The 22,885-nt window shown below is 32.5% G+C and overlaps 1 protein-coding gene across 7 annotated transcripts in view; it reads left to right on the forward strand.

Annotated features, from left to right (window-relative positions):
* Positions 1–22,885, forward strand: part of SEC24B (SEC24 homolog B, COPII coat complex component) — a 124,446-nt gene that overhangs the window by 99,274 nt on the left and 2,287 nt on the right. For 4 of the 7 annotated variants that reach the window (XM_037830441.1, XM_037830444.1, XM_037830446.1 and 1 more), the window contains 16 exons: positions 281–465; positions 3,616–3,718; positions 5,609–5,735; positions 6,816–6,925; positions 7,633–7,745; positions 10,682–10,800; positions 11,150–11,205; positions 11,428–11,634; positions 13,726–13,849; positions 14,187–14,345; positions 15,032–15,205; positions 15,780–15,890; positions 17,302–17,477; positions 18,076–18,213; positions 18,974–19,078; positions 19,900–19,992. In XM_037830441.1, coding sequence (XP_037686369.1) covers positions 281–465; positions 3,616–3,718; positions 5,609–5,735; positions 6,816–6,925; positions 7,633–7,745; positions 10,682–10,800; positions 11,150–11,205; positions 11,428–11,634; positions 13,726–13,849; positions 14,187–14,345; positions 15,032–15,205; positions 15,780–15,890; positions 17,302–17,477; positions 18,076–18,213; positions 18,974–19,078; positions 19,900–19,992 — 2,100 coding nt within the window. Of the gene's footprint in view, positions 1–280; positions 466–3,615; positions 3,719–5,608; positions 5,736–6,815; positions 6,926–7,632; positions 7,746–10,681; positions 10,801–11,149; positions 11,206–11,427; positions 11,635–13,725; positions 13,850–14,186; positions 14,346–15,031; positions 15,206–15,779; positions 15,891–17,301; positions 17,478–18,075; positions 18,214–18,973; positions 19,081–19,899; positions 19,993–22,885 lie in introns of all 7 variants that reach the window. The other 3 variants (XM_037830442.1, XM_037830445.1, XR_005215940.1) reach the window with 2 other exon arrangements.

Consider the following 22,885-nt stretch of genomic DNA (forward strand, 5'->3'; position numbering starts at 1 on the left):
AGCTTGGTGTTTAAAAATATTGTTGCTAAAATTTTGTTGTGAAGCTTAAGCTTGATAGTGAGATTTAAATTGATTCAGAGTTTTGCTTTGAGTTTTTTTCCAAGTATGCTTTAGATTGAACTGCCATATTGTCTCTTTACCATTACCAAGCAGATTTAAATTTTCTTCTTGCTTTTTCAATATGTTGTAATCTTATATATAGTATAAGAAATTTTATTTATGTTTGTTATAATGTTCTTTTTTTATTTTATTTTATTTTATTTTTTTAATGCTCTCTCAGCAGTATCCTGGTATGAACCAGCTGTCTTCCAGTCTAGGAGGATTGAGTCTTCAGAGTTCTCCACAACCAGAAAGCCTGAGACCTGTAAACCTCACTCAGGAAAGGAATATTTTACCCATGACTCCTGTTTGGGCTCCTGTACCTAACTTGAATTTAGACCTCAGAAAATTAAACTGTAGCCCAGAGTAGGTATTTATTTTATAATCTTTCTTAAGTAATACACTTCAAAGTAAACATTGTATGACTTTTAAAAATAGTAAAAGTAGGATGAAATTAATTCCCTGACTGGAAACTTTATTAATGAGGACTTTTCTATTTTAGTTTGTATAGAAATTCTAGGTGTAAAATTCAATTTCGGTCATCTGTTCCTGTCCCCATCTCTACCACTATCCAATCCCATTGTCCCACCAAGTAATGCTAGGAAAAATTTTTCTATTTCAGTGAAGGGTTTCTGTATCACCAATCTAACTGTATTTTTCTTTTCATAAATCTTTTTCCTTGTTTTTCATCAGTAATAACTTCTGATGCCTTTTAAATAATGTAGAATCTTTAAAATTGTGTTACCATGTTTAGTCTTTGCTTGAGCAGGACACAACCCTCACTTATGTAATCCTAAAAGTAGGTTTAGATAAATTGTTAAATCTCTGAATTTTCTCTCCTCACTCAGTATAGAATGTGAAAACCATCAACTTCCAGGCCTATTTATCCATCCTGCATTTAGATTTGCAATTACCTTTATTGAGTATTTCCTCACCCTATGGAGAAGTTTAGCTATCACTAAGCCTTGGTGTACCCTCTGGGTGGAAAAGCTCTTGTACTCACTTCAGATTGCCTCCAAAACATATGTTCTTAGTTCTTAGCTGTTTTCTGTACTTCTGTGCCCTAAGAATAGGATATTTCTCTGGACCCAGATGCTTTTTAGATTCTGTTCCTGGGGCCTCCCCTCTCAAAACTGATTCACAGAACATTGTCTTTTTCCTTGTATGGGAAGAGTTTGTATTCTTCTTTAGAGCCAATATTTTCCTTTCCTTCAGGCAATAGTTTTCCAGTCTTTTTTTTTTTTTTTTAAAACTATAGCCTCTTTTTTTTTGACCAAAATCTCATATAGAATACCAGTGAAGAAATAGAAGTGGCACTGTTCTAAGGGTTCAGCTCTTTTCCTACAGTCTGTCACTACCCCCATGCTAAGGCAGTGTCAGGATCACTTCCATAAAACTATGGGGCGTCATGAATTATAGGTTGAAAACAGCTGCCCATCTTTCTAAGTGTCAGTTGCTGTCAGGTTGATAAGTGTTTGGATTATGGCTTTGTAGTATGACTGGTTATGCATCCCCTCAGTAGGTGAATATAGTGTATTTATTTTTATATATGAGGTCCTGTAGGTAGGGCAATGACATATATTTTTCTACTCAGTTATGCCTTTTCTGTGAAATTACCTTATCATAATAATGAAGCAGAGTAAGCAAGAGTATCAGCTTTAAAGTTGGACACGTAGCTTCTTAGGGTTCCACCAATAAGTAGCTTTGAGACTTTATGCAAATTACTTAAACTCTCAAAGTCTCAGTATTGTTGACAGTAAAGCAAATAATAATAGTGGCAACAATATAAGATAATCCATTCATTAAATAAATATTTACTGAATGCCTCCTAAATTAAGTTCTAGCTGCTGGGGATAGAGCAGTAAGCAAAACAAAGTCTCTGATCTCATGGAATATATATTTTATTAGAGAGACATTCTATAAACAGTCAAACCAGTAAATATTTAATGTAATGCTGGAGTATTACTAAGAAGAAAAATGAATCAGTAGGGAATGGTAAAGAGGGTAGAGGGTGACTATTTTGAATTGTCAGAACAGATTTTCCCATTTGAGTAACAATATTAATGTAAAGTGACAGCAAGTTATGTGACTCTGGGAAAAGAGTGTTCTAAGCTGCATGAACAGCAGATGCAGAGGTTCTGAAGCAGGAACAAGGTTGGTGTGTTCAAGGACCAACAACAACAAGCTTGAAGTAAATAAAGCAGAATGAGGGAGAGAATAGTAGGAGATGAGTTCAGAGCCTTACCGGCTATTTATTGTACGGTGTTTGGAGTTTACCTTGAGTGTGATAGGAAGGGCTTGAGCAGAGAATTAACATGTTTTAAGACCATTATGGCAACCATGTAAAGAATTGACCATAGGATATCAAAGGACAAGTTAAGAGGTCAATGCAATAGTCTGGGTAAGAGGTAATAGTGGGAGTGATGGAGGTAGTGAACAGTGGTTGGATTCTGGAGGTATATTTTGAAGGTAGAGCAAGTGGGTTTTATTATTGGATTGGATAGGGGCTGCAAGAGAATAGGAAATGTGCCATGCATTTTATGATAAGGTACCTGGTTCATAGTAAATGCCTGGTCAGTAATGGTAGTGGTTGTAGTAGCAGTGGTTTTGTTCTTAGCACTTTCATTTCCTTAGCTCCCAGCAATCACTGCCCCATGGAATGAGATTTCAGTCCCCAGTACTCTACAGAAATTCTCAAAAGTTGACACTGAATTCCTTATTACCATATTCATTTTTTTTCTAAGTGCATAGATCCTGGATATGTCTACTTAATATTAACCACTCCTCTTAAAATTATTTTCCTGGTTTCCGTACTTCTCCTTCTTACCTTTTTGGCTGTCCTTTATTGATTCTTTGTGTACTGATCCAACTTTAAATTTAATACGAAAGTGTTTATTGAGCACTTTCTCTATGAGAGGAAAAGTGCTAGGATGATCCAAAGGAAAAATGATATCTGATTTCAAGGGGAGAAGACAGACACAGTATACAACCAACTAAAGCAAAACAGACTGTAATTGATAGAAGCATAAACAGATCTCAGAGCACAGAGGAAGAAATTCTTTCTGACCTCAGGATTCAAGGGTGGAGTGGTTTCAAAAGAAGCAGTAACTTTGATGAGTCTCATAGTAAACGTAAGAGTTCAATAGGTGAGAAAAGGGCAGAAAGTATGAACAGCATCATTACAAACACAGATCACTCATGTTTTCTAGTCCCTTTTCACTAATGTTTTTATTCCCTCCTATTCATGCCCCACGTTAATCATAATAGAGTATCTCTTTTCCTTAATGTGTTGTACTTTTCTATCATGAAAGTATTAAGTACTTAATATATGTCATATATGACATATATTCCTGTTTAAGTAAATGGGACCTCCTTGGTTAGGGTAAAATAACATACCTGGATGATTTTCACTCATGCCCTTAAGTGTTCTTAATTACCTACAACTCGTATCTACTTCAGTGTATATATTTTTTTCTGATAGCTAATGTTAGCCCATATCGTTTATGTTTTTTGCAGTTCTTTTCGGTGTACTTTGACAAATATTCCACAGACACAGGCTTTACTGAATAAAGCTAAACTTCCTTTGGGGTTGTTGTTACATCCCTTCAGAGACCTAACGGTAAAGTAACATTTTAAAATTTTTGTGGGTGCTGACATATGTGGTTATGTGTAAGATACTTAGAGTGCATATTTTATTTGAATTTACTTCCTTTTATTTGAAGTTAGAAATAATCATTTCTGTCAGATTCAATATAGTGAACATTTTCTGAGCTCCTGCTTTGTGACAGGCTGTGAAGGAAGCATTGATAATAGAGACATGACTGAAGCATTGCTTTCATCCCAAGAAGTTCTTAATTATCAAAGAACAAAAATGTAAAAACAATCACAATACAGGGTAATTAAAACATGTAATTAATCAAATACTGCAAGGTATTTACTTAGGTAGTGAGTACAGTTTGGGGGGTGATTCCTTTGGGTACAGTAGAAAAAGTTATCTACAGGAGATGAGATTTTGAAAGATTAGCAGTTTTGAAAGTTGGAAAGGCCAGGGAGTCCTTTATTAAACGTAAAATAAACACCAACAGTGGTGTCCATTTAGGGAGGAAAATTATATGATTGTTCTTAATTGTGTTAAACAAATAATCTTTATAATAATAGGAAGGTCCAAATGCTGCAAAATCTGTTGAATTAAAATGTTACTTCTTGTTTGTTTCCATGGTCTATTTAGTTTACTATGTAGTTTGTTAGACTTTTACAATGCATTGTATTTAACCTAAATTTTTAAATTTCAGAAATTATTTTATCCAGATACATTTTATTTATACTTGATAAGTCATATTTCCCCTCTCACATTTTCACTACTGTGATTTTCTACCCCTCCTGTTGCTACTGAGTTCCTTTTATTCTTGTTGTTCATCCAACAAATATTTATCAGCTATCTAACAAGCTGGATGCTGAGGATACAAAGGTCAGTAAGCTTTCTCATGGTGCTTACTTTCCTACTAGGATATATAGAAAATAGCAAAGCAAATAGAAAATAAAATAATTAAAATATGTGATAAGCAGTATGAATTTATTTACTCAGTAAACACTGTTTGATTATCTGCGATATTATTACAGCCTTTATTTCTCAACCAAGATAATTTCCTATATATAATACATTCTGGAAGTATATATACTAAATTGTTAATAGTGGCTTCCTCTGGGATGTAGAATTCTGGTTTATTTTTCATTTTCTCCTTTTCAATTAACTGTATCTCCTAAAATTTCACAACTGATATGTAGTTAACTTGCATAATAAAAATAGTACATGTGAAAAAAACTTAAACACAAATGTATAAATATTTATGTGTGGATAGAAAAAAGCCAAAAGGAAATACTGAAATGTTAACAGGTATTTACTCAGGAGAGATAGAATAATATGTGATATGTGATTTCTTAATCTTTTTTCATATTTTCTATATTAAATATAGGTTATTTTTCCAAACTATGCATAAAAAGATGTTTGTTTGTTTTTAAGTTACATTCTGTTTGGTTTCCTTCTGCCTCTGTTCCCATCAGGATTGTTCTGACCATGTAATGAGCAGTACCTGATATTCTAGAACTGGGTGTGGTCAGATACAGACAAAAACATTTTTATACTGTATAATGGTATATATTTCTTTTTCACTGTTCTTTTTTGAGTCTATCAGATGAGCTCTGATTTATATTATTTTCTTGGCCAACCAAGCTTTTCTTGTCAACCAATAACTTTTATTGTATTTAGATATTGTATTTATTGTATAGTATGACTGTTTTAGTGGTATCTAATGGTTTGTGACAAGAGAGGGAGAAAACTTTGGCTGCTTGTGTTGCTCAGTACATCACTGGATGTTATTAAAATGTTTCCACTTCAAACCACACAAAAACGCAGTTATCATTTCTGTTCTGTACATGGAGTAGAGCCTGTGTGTTCTATTTTATCCTGGGGTGCTTTTTTATGCTACAACAGCTTTATTTTACTTCCTAGCAATTACCAGTGATAACATCAAATACCATTGTGAGGTGCCGATCTTGTCGAACATATATCAATCCTTTTGTATCCTTCATTGATCAACGTAGATGGAAATGCAATTTGTGCTATAGAGTTAATGATGGTGAGTTTCAGATTCTTAATATTTGTGTTTTAACATTATTTTAAACATTTTCTGACATTTTTGCTATTACCTGATTTCTCTCCTCATTGCTTTAAAAACAACTTTCATGCCCTTTTTTTTTTAAATCTTCATTTTATTGAAATACATTCATATACCACGCAGTCATACAAAACAAATCGTACATTTGATTGTTCACAGTACCATTACATAGTTGTACATTCATCACCTAAATCAATCCCTGACACCTTCATTAGCACACACACAAAAATAACAAGAATAATAATTTAAGTGAAAAAGAGCAATTAAAGTAAAAAAGAACACTGGGTACCTTTGTCTGTTTGTTTCCTTCCCCTGTTTTTCTACTCATCCATCCATAAACTAGACAAAGTGGAGTGTGGTCCTTATGGCTTTCCCAATTCCATTGTCACCCCTCATAAGGTACATTTTTATACAATTGTCTTCGAGATTCATGGGTTCTGGGTTGTAGTTTGATAGTTTCAGTCATGCCTTTTTAAATGGAGAGAATATAGGGTAGGAACACTTCTTTTTGACTGGTCAAGGGATAATTGACAATGAAGAGAGAGATATTGAGGGCAAAGTTAAAAAAAAAGAAAAGTCATAAAACAAGCAGTGACAGTCACCCAGGTGAGGTCATGAAGACTAATGCTTGCCCCTGACAAGTTAGGATTGTCTTCTGTTTGTGTATTTGATTCTTTGTGTGTCTGTTGTCCCCTTTACTCATTTCTTAGGTCCCCTTATTATAATTGCTTTCAAATATGCTTTCCTCTGTCTGATTTTTGTCCACGTGATGTAATATAAGTAGGAGTCAAGCCTGAGAAGCCAGGTTACCTACTTCCTTGTTTCCTCACCTGATTTCAGAAAATATTTTTTTATCCTTCTGATCTGTTTTTCAAAGAAGACTTCAGGGATTCATTTTTACCATTACGTGTACACAGAATTCTTGGTAAACCTCATATAAATATTGATGATAGAGGTATTTTATTTCTAGGTGTATTTGTGTGTATGTTTAGCTGCAAATTGTGTTACTAAATTTATTCTGCATTCTTAATTCTCATGTAGTTCCTGAAGAATTCATGTATAACCCCCTTACCCGATCTTATGGAGAACCTCATAAACGGCCAGAAGTTCAGAATTCAACTGTAGAATTCATCGCTTCTTCAGATTACATGGTAACTATTCAGTATGAAAATTAGTCATGGGATACAATTATAATGGTCATTTGTAATTTGTTGTTAAGTAAATACTTGTCCAAATTTTGAAGTTGTTTGTAGTATGAATTTTTAAAAATAAATTGATGCTTAAAGTTCATACTTAACAAATAGAAAACTTTTTCTAAAGATTATTTGGAAATCCTAGAAGAATGCATAATATCACCAAGAAATGTTGGTAATGTTGTATGATTAACACTAACATCAATAATTTGTTGCCATTTTGATTTGGTTACTTGACCCAATAGCTGATACTCATGGCAGGTTGTCAGATTTAAAATTCATTTAAAAATATATAAATAGAAAAAAAAAATGTTTCCAGGAGTAGGGAAAAGATGTAGAGCTCAGTTTTAAATAATAAGCCTAATTTTTCCTTAAAAGATATCTTAGCCAACACTCCTTACCCAGAAAACATTTTGTCCACCTATTTAACTATTACCGTGGGATGATTGTCTTACCATGTATAGTCAGCAACCAGCTTTTCCAAGGAAAAAAGTGAAAGAAAGGAGTGTCGTTTTCATTAGCACGTAAGATCTTACAAAATATCAACCCTACTTGTGTATTTTTTTAATACTTTCAGTAAATACCCGGATGTAATATTTACTACTAGGCATGAAAAGAACAAATTGAACCTACTAAATAAACTACATTGTTTTTATTCCTTTCAGCTTCGTCCTCCTCAGCCCGCAGTTTACTTGTTTGTTTTAGATGTGTCTTATAATGCAGTGGAAGCTGGATATTTGACAATTTTATGCCAGTCACTGTTAGAAAATCTAGACAAGTAAGAATATTTTTTTACTCATAATGTGTGTGTGTGTGTGTGTGTGTATAAATTTTATAAATGCGAAGTGTTTATCAGCAAACTGTGGGGTTGGTTTTTTTTTTTTTTTTTAATCATCATTTTATTGAGATATATTCACATACCACGCAGTCATACAAAACAAATTGTACTTTCGATTGTTTACAGTACCATTACATAGTTGTACATTCATCACCTAAATCAATCCCTGACACCTTCATTAGCACACACACAAAAATAACAAGAATAATAATTAGAGTGAAAAAGAGCAATTGAAGTAAAAAAGAACACTGGGTACCTTTGTCTGTTTGTTTGCTTCCCCTACTTTTCTACACATCCATCCATAAACTAGACAAAGTGGAGTTTGGTCCTTATGGCATTCCCAATCCCACTGTCACCCCTCATAAGCTACATTTTTATACAACTGTCTTCGAGATTCATGGGTTCTGGGTTGTAGTTTAATAGTTTCAGATATCCACCACCAGCTACCCCAATTCTTTAGAACCTAAAAAAGGTTGTCTAAAGTGTGCGTAAGAGTGCCCACCAGAGTGATCTCTCGGCTCGTTTTGGAGTCTCTCTGCCACTGAAGCTTATTTCATTTCCTTTCACATCCCCCTTTTGGTCAAGAAGATGTTCTCCATCCCACGATGCCGGGTCTACATTCCTCCCCGGGAGTCATATTCCACGTTGCCAGGGAGATTCACTTTGTGGGGTTGGTTTTGATTTATTTCATCAGTCTTTCAACTAAGAGTACTCCCTATCCACTGTATAATAAGGATCCTGTTACTTGGAGTATTTTATCATTTATGAACTGGTATCTGAATCATAAAATCATATTTTTTAATATTTAGTATGGAATTCCTCTGATTTGGCAGATCTGACTATTGGGACCCAGAAGGCTTGACTTGGACAGTCACCCAAGGAATCAGAATCTGGATTAGAAATCTAGTTGTAGTTTGTGCTTGAGCAAGGAAGTTGTTTCATATAAGCTAGTTTTAATTTGCGCTAATGAGAGAATGAGCTAGGTAAGGGGAAGGAAGGAATTGGTTTGGTCCTGAGTAGTTCAGGAAGACAGGAAGCTGAGCTTTTCATTTTGGCATGTTGGTAATGAGCTGTAGTATGGAAAAGGAAAGAGTACAGGATGGGTAGACAGTTCGCTTATACCTGGATCTAATTCCATTCTTTGTGCCTACTAATTTTAGTCATGGAAGAACCTCTTAACTAATTTTAAAAATGAACTTTCCTTATTTCTGGAAAACAAAGTGTTTGTACATTTCTGGTTTTACTTCAACACCCATGAAAGATATGACTTAAAATTGTAAGAATGGTTCATCTGCTGAATTGTATACCTAAATGATTAAAGCAGCATTTTTATGTTATATGTATTTTATCACAATAAAAGTTAAAAGAATAAAAGAGTGGTTCATTACTGCAATGGTTCTTGGCATGTGTCAAGGTGTGGAGATGGTTATGTATCAGTAGTTTGTCAGAAATACTTCAGGTGATTCTGGAAGATTCTCTCTCATCTCCCATTTGAATTTGAGAGCCCTTGCCCTGTTGAATGCTAGTTATATTCAACTTAATCTACTTATCTCTAATGTTAGGGTGTTAGTAAAACTAAATTAAGACATTCAAGATAAAACGCTCAGAGATATTGAATGATTTGTTTTTAGTTTCTTTTACTAACATAGTTTTCATATTTTTATCCTTGGTTGAAGTATTTGCCCTTATTTTAATCACTACTTAACTGCAGAAGAAGCATTAGCAGTGAATGGCAATGCAAGGCCACTCTGCAGAGAAATGGTTTTGGAGATTGTCAGGAGTTAGCTTGCCTCACAGTAGAAGCCACTCTGGCAACTTACACAGAGAGGAATGAAAAGACTACACAAAACCAAAAGGACAAAATTGAGAATGGAAAATGTTTTTTATAAATGTTTATTTTTGATTATAGCAGTAAATAAAAGCATTAGGAAAGTAAAAAATATAAAGGGTAGCAACATTATACTACCATGTTTTTGGAAAGGGCTCTGGATATATCTTTAAGAAAGAGGAGTTTGATGCCATGGCAATTCCAGTTCAATCGCGTGTAGTTTCAGCTGAACATTGACAAAACTTTTGCATTCTGTTTTCTGAAGTGCTCTCTGACCTAACTTGGGGAATATCTGAGCAGCCCAATCAATCATGCATAATAGTAATAATGCTTATTGCATTGGTACTTATTCTTTTGGCATCCTATAATATTCATTTTAAAACATTGCATAAAAATAAGTTACATAACTGAAGTTAACATAGTTGGTGGTACTCAAAAATGTACTCTTGTAAAATGTGAAGCATCCATCTTGTTATTAATAAGAAAAGTTTGGCAGCAATGAAATGGTCATTTATTCTTTTATACTGGGACATTGATTTTTCAAAACTGAGTTCTAACACTAGACAATTTTTCAAAAACTGACAATAGATAAAATGTTTTCATATTCTTTAATGTGTTTTTTATTTAAAATTTTACATATTAAAATCTGATTTGCATTATATTATATCTTTTCTCAGAAAGTCCTTTTAAAGGCCCAAACAAGTTTTACTATTGTTGTAATAGTGGAATTGAAAATATGAGTAACTTTTCATTTGAAAAGTGTTTCAAAGAAAAGTTAGCAAGAAATCTGTCTCTTTAATCATAGTATTTTTAATTTTGGTTAATTCTTATTTGAATACTGAAGTAAGTTCAGTTTTCTGAAGTATAAATTCTAAACGTGTCAACTGTTTCATCTCTAACATATACTGGTTTGGGAAAGGATAACTTTTCTGCCCCCTATAAAAAAGCATATTTAGTTATCCTTAGGCTTAGTTTACTGTTTCATTATTTTTTTAAATAAATATGTTATTGAGTACTGGGAATTTAAAATCATCGTTTTTATTTTTAGGCTTCCTGGAGATTCACGAACTAGAATAGGATTTATGACTTTCGATAGCACTATTCATTTCTACAATTTACAAGAAGGATTATCACAACCTCAAATGTTGATTGTGTCTGATATAGATGGTAAGCAATGAGCAAAGTAAAAATCTTTCTACCTAAAGACTTTGAAATTGGGCCTACTTTAGTATTATACTGTACGCTTTGTCATATACTGTAAGGATAATTTGTTTGGTATTCCTTTTCAAATTGTTTTCTAAGAAAATATATGATTCTGAATTTTTTATTCCTGTTTGTATATAGACACAGACACACACACACACACACGTATGTATCTATAATATAGACTATATATATTTATTAATGCAATATTATTGCATACATTATATGTGTGACCTGATAAAAACTAAAGTTGTCTAACTTATTACATTCTTTTGAATTGTTTTGTTGATTAAAATATATATTTCCCCCCTAGATGTTTTCCTACCTACACCGGATAGCTTACTTGTGAATCTGTATGAAAGTAAAGAGGTGAGATTTTTTTCTAAAGTATCAAAATATTTCTCTCATTTCACTGCATACTAAAATGTTTAACATTTGTTTACTTGGCATATTAATAGGTAGCATATCTATTGATCATTTTATAATTCCCAAAAATGACCTGCAGGGACACATACTACACTTGGGAATGTTTTAAAGAAAAATATTGCCTTGCCTTCTCAGTAATTCAACTTTTAATCTTTGTTTTCCCAGCTTATAAAAGACTTATTGAATGCATTACCAAATATGTTCACCCATACGAGAGAAACACACAGTGCCCTTGGTCCTGCACTTCAGGCTGCCTTTAAATTAATGTCTCCAACAGGTGGCCGTGTGTCTGTATTTCAGACACAGTTACCTTCCTTGGGTGCAGGACTTCTGCAGTCCAGAGAAGATCCTAATCAGAGATCGAGTACAAAGGTATTTTAGATTTAATTTCCCTGTCATAGTCAAGATAGTATTTTCTACCTCTATAGACTCTGTAACTAGTTGTTCATTATTCTACTTGTCTACTTAATTAAAAATTTCTAAAAGATGGTAAGATAATTTAACTCAGGTTATCTTTTTGCTTTTGAGGTGCAGTGTGTTCCTTTTATTACTTTGTTTGCAAGTCATAGAAACTTAGAAATCATTTATTCTAAGCCTTTTATTTTATAGTTGAGGAAACTGGTGTCTTGTGTCAAGTGTCTTGCCGAAGTATAAAGATGTGACTTAAATTCCTGACTCCAGTGCTCCTTTCTGTTGTACAAGTAATATTTGTTAAATATGAGATATTATAATTTAATGTTATAAGGATATCCTTTTAAATACCTGTATGTCTAGGAGAAGCAAAATTGTATGCTATATAAAAAATGTTTAAATGTTAATTTTAAAAAAATGTCATAATTACAAAGGAAATACGGATCATTATATAAAACTTGGACAGTGGAGAAAATATAAATCATCAATAATCCCACTGTCAAAATACTAGGATTTAATTATATAAACACACAAATAAGCATAATGGGCATCAGATATTTATACACTGTATTTTTTAACTCACTTTTTTCATTGGAGAGTATATTGTGAGCAAAATTTTCTTAGGTCCCTAAAAATTCTTTAAAAACTAATATCCTTCAGTAAATATAAAAGTACTATATTTAATTAAGTGCCCTCAGTCATTGAGTAATTAAGTTATATATAGTATTTTCACTATTAAAAAAAGAATGTGCAACTGAACGTCACTTGGGTTTTCCTTGAAGGTTTGGTTAGGGTATTCTAATGCCTTTTTCAAATAATAAATCAAATCCAGTTTCTTGTTGTTTTGTACGTGAGTTCTGTCTGACCTCCAATTATGTATGAGAAAATACCATTAAAACTAGATATGCACGTAAATTAAACAGATTTTATGGCGTCATAAATCTTCAGTTTGTCCTTAGAACAAATTGTAGAAGTGAAATTACTGGACCAAAGGGCACAAACTTTATTGAAGTTATTAATGTGTTTTACTTTGGGTTTTTTTTTTTAATTAACTTGCACTCTTAAAGACCATCCTCTAGTGCCATTAAGTATTGTAGGTTTTTTTACTTTTCACCAATTCTCTAGAGAAAAATGGCACCATCTATCAATTTTTATAAAAATTGTGTGTTTAAATTCCTTTTGAAATGAATTTAAATGCTAATTTTTAAATAAACTAGGGCAAATATTTTTTTTAACTCATTAAAGTGTAGCTAGCATTTATCTCATTGTGCCATTATAGTCCCTTTTAGAATCCTGAGGTGTTTTGAATGGAGTAAGCTGTTAAATATATTCTGAATTCTTGGATACAATTTTTGTCTCTAATTTTAACTTTCAATAATATTCTCTACCTGCCTGGGTCTCAAAGTTTAAAAATTACTTGTGTTTTATATATTTCTTCATATCTGAGTAAACTCTGATATAATCATCATACAATGTAATTAAGAGAGTTAAAACATTTTGTTATACAATGTAACATTAGTGATTAAGAATTTAGAGCGTTACTCTTTCATTTTTACATCTTTCAGTCAACAGTGCCACCATCTCAGCTCAAGTTTCCTCATAATTTGGAAAAACCTTCCTTAACCTATTACCTTCTCATAATCACTCACTCTGATGCCCGACTGCTCGGATTTATATTCCAGCATCCACCAGTTAACAGCTATGTAATCTTGGTCAAGTTGCTTAATTCTTCTGTGCCTCGATTTCCTCATTTGTAAGGGGAGGTTATAAAAGCCCTAGGATGTATATATATATTACTATAAGTATTAAATCAGTTGATACATATATAACATGTTGGACAGTGTGGCACCAGTAACTGCTTTATGTTAAATATTATTATTACTTTATTTTTATTATAATTATCGGAAATGTGTGCCAAATGTGTAGGCATTTTTAAAACTCCTTAATGTGGTAGGAGAACAGAGGATATCTGCTTCCTTATTATTAGAAAGATATAGAAATATGTATGTAATTGAAGATTTCTGATTTTTACTTTGTGTTCCTTTGATTTAGGTTGTACAACATCTTGGCCCTGCAACTGATTTTTATAAGAAACTTGCTTTAGATTGCTCAGGGCAGCAGACTGCTGTGGATCTGTTCCTTTTAAGTTCACAGTATTCTGATCTTGCTTCTCTAGGTAAGAAGATAGTGTTTTTTATATGTTTACATAAATATTAAGTCAAAACTCTTGAAAGTTCTCAATATTTTAGGGAACAAGGCATGTGAATTAAATAGATAATATCTGTGAAAATTATTAGTAAACTTTAAACCACTATACAAATATAAAACGCTTTTACTATAAGTTAATATTTTACAAATGTTTCTGTTTTCTCAGATTTATGTATTATTCTTATTCTGATAGCTTAGGTTTTCTCATGACTTAGATTTCTTCATAGTAATATGATGTGTACTACTATATGAACTAGAAGGATATTGTTTCTGTAGCTAATATTTTTAAAACTTTCTCTCTAAAGCTTGCATGTCCAAGTATTCTGCAGGGTGCATCTATTATTATCCATCTTTCCACTATACTCACAACCCTTCACAAGCAGAAAAGTTACAAAAAGACCTAAAACGATATCTGACAAGAAAAATTGGATTTGAGGCTGTTATGAGAATAAGGTGTACTAAAGGTATGAAATTGTAAAAATTATGCTTTATTTTATATACTTTTGTTGAAATTAATGAACATTCTTGTATTGACTACCTATGATGATGACTGTTCATCATGGAGGGCTTGCTCTTTGATCCAAGTTTCAAGGATGTAGTTATTGAACTATTGCCCTATCTTTTATACAACTTGAATAAATGGGCAAAAGTAATGTTTTGCTTTATTCAGGAAGAACCTGAAAGAAAGCCCATATTCAAAGTGATTTTAGAGGACTAATTAGAAGAATATGGAAGATCTTAAATTAAAATTGTCAAATTAAGGATCTTTGCATAATTATGTAAATAGTCTTCAAGTTACATTTCCTCAGTTTTAGGTGAATGCTTGCATGAGTGATTCTTGTACAGTAGCCTTCATTTACTTAATTTTATACATTAATTATATGTCTGACTCCAAATCACACATGAGACAAAATTAGTAAGATTAGCTAGTTACAAATACATGTTAAATGTGTAGTCTCATTTTAATACAACTTGCATTGGGTTTTTTTTAAATTAGTATTTTAGTACCTTTACCCATACTCTAACTCTACTCCCAGTTATCCTTTTGATTTAAATCAGAGGCAACTTTGACTTTAAAAAGTAAAGTTTAATATGAGATGAAGATACTACTGTTATTTCATCTTTTATAATCAAGTTTTCTCTTTTATAGGCCTATCAATGCACACTTTTCATGGAAACTTCTTTGTTCGTTCCACTGATTTATTATCCCTTGCCAACATCAATCCTGATGCTGGGTTTGCAGTACAGCTGTCAATTGAAGAAAGTTTGACAGATACTTCCTTGGTGTGCTTTCAGACAGCCCTATTATATACATCAAGCAAAGGTATTGTAGGTATTGTTAACAGAAACTGAATACGGCCTGCAGCAGTAATTCTCCCTTCCATTCAGTTGCTCTTTAGTGGAATGGGGACTACAGAGGAAGTCATGGAATTATGGAATTCGCATTAGTTAATCTGTAAGGAATAAAATAATAACTTTTTTGACTCAGAGAAAACTTGCTTTCCCAGGAGCAGATGTTTCTGGTAAACAACTCATGCTAAATCCAGCTATGCCATCCTTGGCATTATTTCTTGCCCCCCAGAATAAAAAGTTCTGCATAGCAATTAAAGCCCACAATTGTTGTTATTAGATGGTCTTAAGTTTTATGATAATTTACTCTATTGGAAGTCTAATGTTCCATAAGGTACAAAATATAGTATATAATCATGATTGTTCTTCAGATTGAGAGTGTGTTTAATTTTCTTTGAAAGCTGTACATTATAAAACTTTGCTGTTATAGCTCAAAATCCTATTACTCTGGTCAAAATGATAAAGTGAATAAAATTTTGACCTGTTCATTTTCTTATTTTCTTGTTCTGATATACTTTGCAATGTAATTTATTCATCATTTTGTTTAGGTGAGAGGAGAATTAGAGTGCATACACTTTGTTTGCCGGTGGTAAGTTTATTAGCAGATGTTTATGCAGGAGTCGATGTACAAGCCGCTATTTGCCTTCTAGCAAACATGGGTAAGTGAAAAAGTGAGGGAGGAGGTGAAATGTATTTTTCTGTTCTGAAAAGTAGAGCTTGGGATACTTTTTACCCCTAGAAATCCCTTATTTTAAAAGTGTATGTTTTATGTTTTATTTACTACTGAAAATAGTATGAATTGGACTGTGTATGAATTGGACTGTTCTAATATTTCTTATTAATTCTTTAGTTTAAAAATCTTTTAGAAATTCATAATCACCTAGAACTAGTAACAACCCAAATGTCCTTCAGCTGGTGAATGTATGAACAAACTATTGTGCATCCATACAATGGAACACAACTCAGCAATAGAAAGGAAAGAACTGTTGATACATGCACAAACTTGGTTGACTCTCAAAGGCATTATGCTACATGCAAGAAACTAGACCCAAAAGACTATATATATATGATTCTATTTATATGACATTCTGGAAAAGGGAAAACTATAGGGATGGAGAATAGATCAGTGATTGTCAGGGGTTGGGGGCTGATGGAGGATTTTACCAAAGTGGGTGGCACAGGGGGATTTTTTTTGGAGTGACAGAACTTTCTGTATGTTGATTGTGGTAGTGATTACATTGACATATAACCACCATAGAACAAGACACCAAAAAAGTTAATTTTACTGTATGTAAATTTTAAAAATCTTTTGGGGAATTAATAAAACATGGAATTTTTTATTTTGTTTTGTTTTTAATGAATTAAGACATAAAATGAGCTTTGCTGTTTCCTATATAGTCCTGTAGAAAAACAGTCATTGTTAACTATAATTTTATATCTAGATGTCAAATTAGTTACATCATAACTGATTGTTCATCATTACAATTTTTTTTTAAATTGGGCATATGTATAAATTATGTCTGTTTTAGGAAGATATGTACTTGGAGAAAAATAAGTTTCACACTGATATCTCACTCTAAAACCTGAGTGAAAACCTGTGTTCAGTTTGCCTTCTTACTTGTTAATCTGGGAATGTTTTGATAAAGAAGGTTTTAAAGTGTCAGAAAGGGACCCTCAGATTGAGAAACTCACATTGGTTGTGTAGATAAAAATGATAATTTATACATGTGACTTCAATTTAAGTAACAAAAACATCACCAAGACTTTTCCAGAAGTAGTTGGATGATATTTATTCTCTAATATCAATAGTGGTTAAGTGTTTTTATATTTGAGAGATTAAAAAAAAAAAAATCCAAAAGAATCTAGACTTGTTTTGATTGTCAGATTTAGTCAAGAAAAATTTTATAATCAGCAGACACTTTCAAAATGAGAGAGAAGGTGAAATACATTTTTCTGTCCAAAAAAAGCACAAATTTTTGTTTCTTAAATAATGCATTGAAATTTTATCTATTTTCAGCATTCATTGGCATCTAATGGTTAAATACCTTTCCATTTTGGTTGCTTTTTTAGCTGTGGATCGGTCAGTTTCATCAAGTCTATCAGATGCTAGAGATGCCTTAGTGAATGCTGTGGTGGATTCATTATCTGCATATGGCGCAACAGTCTCAAATTTACAGCACTCTGCATTGATAGCACCCAGCTCCCTCAAGTTATTTCCTCTCTATGTTCTGGCCCTTCTCAAACAGGTAGTTCTCTAAGCACTGTTATATTTAATAAAGCTTTTATTTTAAAAAATTCTCAAATACATAGCTAAAGGGAAAAAATGTCGAATTTTAGATTTTTTTTAATACTCAACTAGAGGGTTACACAATAGCTTTTGAAGAGTTTTGAATAATAGGAAAAGATCACAGGAAAATGAAGCTGTTCAACTACATGATGACTCTTGTAAAATCTTCTGTTTGATATGTGTGAGAAGTTTGAAAAATTGTATGCTCACAGCACTCGTAATATGTATTTCCTGAAAGAGACTCTTAAGAAAAGGATCTAATATTTATTGGGCATCTTATGGTTTCAGGCACCATAATTAGTGTTATATACACATCACCTTATTTAATCTTGACAACATCCTAAAGAAGTGAGTATTATTTTCCTTGTTTTTTTTATGAATATAGCTTAGAGAAGTTAAGTAACTTGCTCAATGTCACATACTTACTGAATCTCAAAGCTGGGAATTAATCAAGGTCTGTCTGACTTTGAGGGCTATGCTTTTTCTGTGATTGATGATATATATTTGTCTTAATATTTTTGTTTTAGTTGAAAAACTGTATATCCTTTACCTTGTAGAAAGCCTTTAGAACTGGTACAAGCACACGCCTGGATGATCGTGTGTATGCAATGTGTCAGATAAAGTGTCAGCCACTTGTTCATCTAATGAAAATGATTCATCCCAACTTATACAGGATAGACAGATTGACAGATGAGGTATGACTTCTTGCACTGCATTTATATTTGAATACATTTGAGTGTCTTGATTCTACACCAAAGGTGGTAATATGTTATCAACAGATTTTTCCATCCTTTTTTCCCTATGGTCATGTAATACATTAAATAAAGACCCTAGCTATGGATCTGATTGTATTGTAGGACTTGCAGATACTACCTCCAGTTATGGAGTCTTCAGAAACATTTTATATGGAAAGAAAGCAATTCAATTTTGGGGATTGGTTATACTATTTGTTACAAAGCTAAGTTGTAGAGTAGACATTTCCATTTATATTTTGTAGCTATTTACTATTTCTGATGTGATCAGACCATAATTTTAATCATTTTGTAAACTGAATCTGGTATCCAACAATAATTTTAATATGCATATGTGTGGTGTCTTCTCTTTTTCCTTGTGTTAAAACTATACTTTTTGGAATCTTCTCTTTGTTACCAGAGAAATATAAAAATGCAGCTTGTTATGTATCAGATTCAACACTCACACTTTTAACATACTCTGTCCCCAAAAGGTAAATCTGAGCTATCTTTTTGAATATTCATGTGTTGTTACCTTTTTAATTTGAATACATTTGAGTATCTTGAGTCTACATCAAGGTAGTAATATATCAGTAATCTTTTGCCTCCTGGAAAATTGTTGGATATCATTTTCAGTATTTCAGAAAGATCCAGTGGTCATTATCTTCTAAACTTTGATGATAGTAATATAAGCTCATTCACATTCTATCTTTTCTCTTTTCAGGGTGCAATACATGTTAATGACAGGGTTGTTCCTCAGCCACCTCTTCAAAAATTGTCTGCAGAGAAGTTGACAAGAGAAGGTGCTTTCCTTATGGACTGTGGCTCTGTAAGCATCCTCTACTGACAAAATTTAACACTGTCACCTGGCAAAAGGGAAGCACTTACAGTGTCCAGCTGTATTACCATAGAGCAGGCACTGAAAGGTGGATTACTAGCTGAGAGACAATAATTGTAACTGGTACATGAAGTCAATTTATTTTAGACTTTTCCAGTTGGGCATCATTTTATAATAATAGAGTAATGAATTTTTTTATCACAGATTTTGTGTATTTGATGAAGTAAAGAGATAATTACTGTCCTCAAGGACTTTACTATCTAAAATCACAGAATGCAAAGGGAACTCAGAAGTTTATCTAGTTCAACTTACATGCATTGCCAGAAATCATTAATATCTAAATGATAGGAGTTCAGAAGTCACTGGGCAGAGATGGTGAAGGGTGTTAGAATAGCCAAGAGAGCTTCACAAATAATATGTGCAGGAAAAGAATTTGGATAAGACACAGAGCAGGAGGAAACCCCTGAGTTAAAATGCAGGGATAGTAATTGAAATAGTGGATGAGAAATATAGCGAGTCACTTATCCTGATTAAAGGATTACATTCCTATTGGGAAAAGAGGGAAAAAGTAAAATTTTATGTGAAGCCTTGAAATTTAAGAAAAGACGACATGAACCACTCTATATTCCTAGATATAAATATTGACAATGTACTGATTATATCAGTTTCCTTTTTACTTCTGTGTTGTTTCCTGCTTTATTTGAAATAGTATACTTTATGCTTTTATGCACAATAATGTTGACGATATTGGCTATAATGGGTTTACTTGACTGATTAAGGGGTTGTAATATTTTGTTGCCTTTTGCTTTTAGGTTTTTTACATTTGGATTGGAAAATGCTGTGACAATAACTTCATAGAGGATGTCCTTGGGTATCCTAATTTTGTATCAATACCACAGAAAATGGTCAGTGGATGTGATACAACTGTAACGTTTTTGTTTTTTAATTTTTTCATTGAGATAAAATTCATATAATATAAAATTCATCATTTTAAAGTGTACAGCAGTAATTTTTAGGACAAAAATATCCATGGTATTGTCCAGCCATCACCTCTGTGCAATTCCAGAACATTTCCATCAACCCAAAACAAAACTCTGTACCTGTTAGCAGTCGTTCTCAGTTCTGCCCTCCCCCATCTCCTGGCAGTCACTAGTCTCCTTTCTGTCTCTGTGGTATTGGCCTGTTCTGGAAATTTCATATAAATTTCTTTAACTTAGGATAACGTTTTCAAGGTTCATCTGTTTTGTAGCCAAAAAGTTCATCTTTTTGTAGAAATGAATACTTCATTTCTTTTTATACTGAATAATATTCCATTGTATGGATGTAGCACATTTTGTTTATCCATTCATTAGTTGATGAAAATTTAGTTTGTTTCTACTTCTTGGCTATTATAAATAATGCTGTTAGGAATATTTGTGTAAAAGTTTTTGTGTGAACATGTGTTGTCAATTCTGTTGGTCATATGCCTAGAGTAAAATTTCTGGGTCATATGGTGACTCTGTGTTTAACTCTTTGAAGAACTACCAGACTGCTTTCTGACAACTTTTAACTTTTGAGTTAAATTATTTTGCTGATAATAAAACATAATTTTTTCAGTTGGCCTTTACTTGATGTGTGCTAGCCAGTACTAGGGTAATATGATTCTGAAAGCAGTTCTGTATGTTTAATTAATTGAAGAGGCCTACCTTATTCTCAGTTATTATAAATATGTCAGTTCCCCTGGAATTTAATATAAATTCATATAATCCCTATCACAATCTATTGTTTTTTGTTTGATTTTTCTGAGGGCTTTTTTTTTTTTCAATTTAACAAATTAATCCCCGAGTTCATTTCTAAAAATCAGTAAGTGAGGATAATAAGGAAAAGTCTGAAAAGGGAGGCTACTGTCAGCAAAGGGGAAAGCATATTGAAAATAAGTCCTGCTAAATAAAATAGTAAACTTTATTTTAAAACTATAGCTATTTAAACACTATGATATTGGCACAATAAACAGATCAGTGGAACAAAAATGGAGTTCAGAAATGGATCTAATTTGTGAAAATTAGAATGTAATAAAGATTACATTTCAAATTATTGTGAAAATAATAATATATTAGAAAAATACCTTGGGGACCATTGATTAGCCATTAGGGAAAAACGAAGCAAGATATTTACCTTATTTCTTACATCAAAATAACTTTCAAATGGATCAAACATTTAAACAAAAAAGGATACCAGGCAACTTATTAGAAGAAACATTTATGAATATATATGATTTTTAACTAATAGTAAAATGGGAGTGACCTTTATAAGCACGATATAAGTCAATGATGGAAAAGATTAATAAATCTGAGAGCATAAAAATTTGGTTTTAAAAAAATAAAGCCAGAAGGTAAGCAATAAAATGGGAAAATTATTTCTAACTCATATGCCTGAAAAATGGCTAATTTCTCTTGTGTACAGAATTCTCTTACAAATATATAAGGAAAGAAAAAGACAGACATCTTTCCCTTCCCCCCCCATAAATATAAGAAAGGAAAAATGGGCAAAGAATTTGAACAGGCGATTCATAAAGGGAAAATACAGTCATGGGCATGTGAAGCAATGTTCAGCCTTATTCAACTAGGAAAACAAAATACACTAACAGCAGAATATCTTTATCATTTACCAGATTGGCAAATATTTTGAAGTTTGAAAATAGATAATAATGCAGATGGTGTAGGGCAATAGGCACTGCTGCTAAATACTACTGCTTGGAGTACACACTAGTTAGTACACCCTCTTGGATGGCAATTTGGCAATATCTGTCAAAATTAAAATTACATGCTCTATGACACAGTAATAGACTGTAATAGTAATATGACATTCGTTTTTTTGGTAAAGAAAAGAAAAAAGAGTATCCTTTTAGATCTTTTAAAAATAACCTTGTGTATCGTTTTTAATGTGCTGTATTTGCTTACCAGTGGCCATTTTAGGCCAGAGAAGTTGTATATATGGAAAGAAGAGAACAAGCTTAAAGAGAAATGACTGGTAGTACTCAGCTTTTAAGCCATTTAATTGCTGCACCTTAACCAAGCATTTCTTACTAATAAAGAAAAGGGCACTATGGTAATCAAATTTGAAGAATAATGACTATGTTCTTGACTTCCCCTCTATCAAGTAGATAACCACTCTCTGATTTGAAAGAGAGGGCTATAGATTTTGAGATATAACTTAGACATATTTAATTTTAATGTTAACTAAGATTATTTTCTCCAGCACCATATCAGAGTATATTATATTAATGGCACTAGTTCTTTCCTTGAAATAATAGCGATTAGGATAACAGAAATTCCACAATCACTTTTCCTATTCCTTTCATTTTTACTTTAATCCTCATATCACACAGAGGTACTAAGATAACTATTTTGGAATACTATTGTATTTGTTTAGGTTTAGGAAAGCTGTTCACTTATGTTAGTACCTACAAGTTGAACTTCACCCATTAGTCAGCAGAGGGCAAGCAAATGAAACTTTATATGTCGTAAGCATATAAGTGCCCCCTTTTTAAAGCAGAGTAAAATTTTAAAACTCATTACTTTTTCCCTCTGATTATTGAAATAGTGGGATGCAGTTGAAGAATATTTCAGATACATTATTTAGCTAAGCTTTTCTTAAACAATAAAGATGTCTATCTTCTATCAAGAGATTTACAAAGAAGGCATAGCCTTAAATGGAGAAAGGGAATTAATTTTTAGCCCAAAGTAAAACAGCTTGATGTAATAAGAAAAATTTCAGGAAGTTAAGAGATGTCATTTCTGGTTTGCTTCTGTCACTAAA

This window comes from Choloepus didactylus, chromosome 3, assembly GCF_015220235.1.
Source record: "Choloepus didactylus isolate mChoDid1 chromosome 3, mChoDid1.pri, whole genome shotgun sequence".
In the NCBI taxonomy this organism is placed as follows: Eukaryota; Metazoa; Chordata; class Mammalia; order Pilosa; family Megalonychidae; genus Choloepus; species Choloepus didactylus.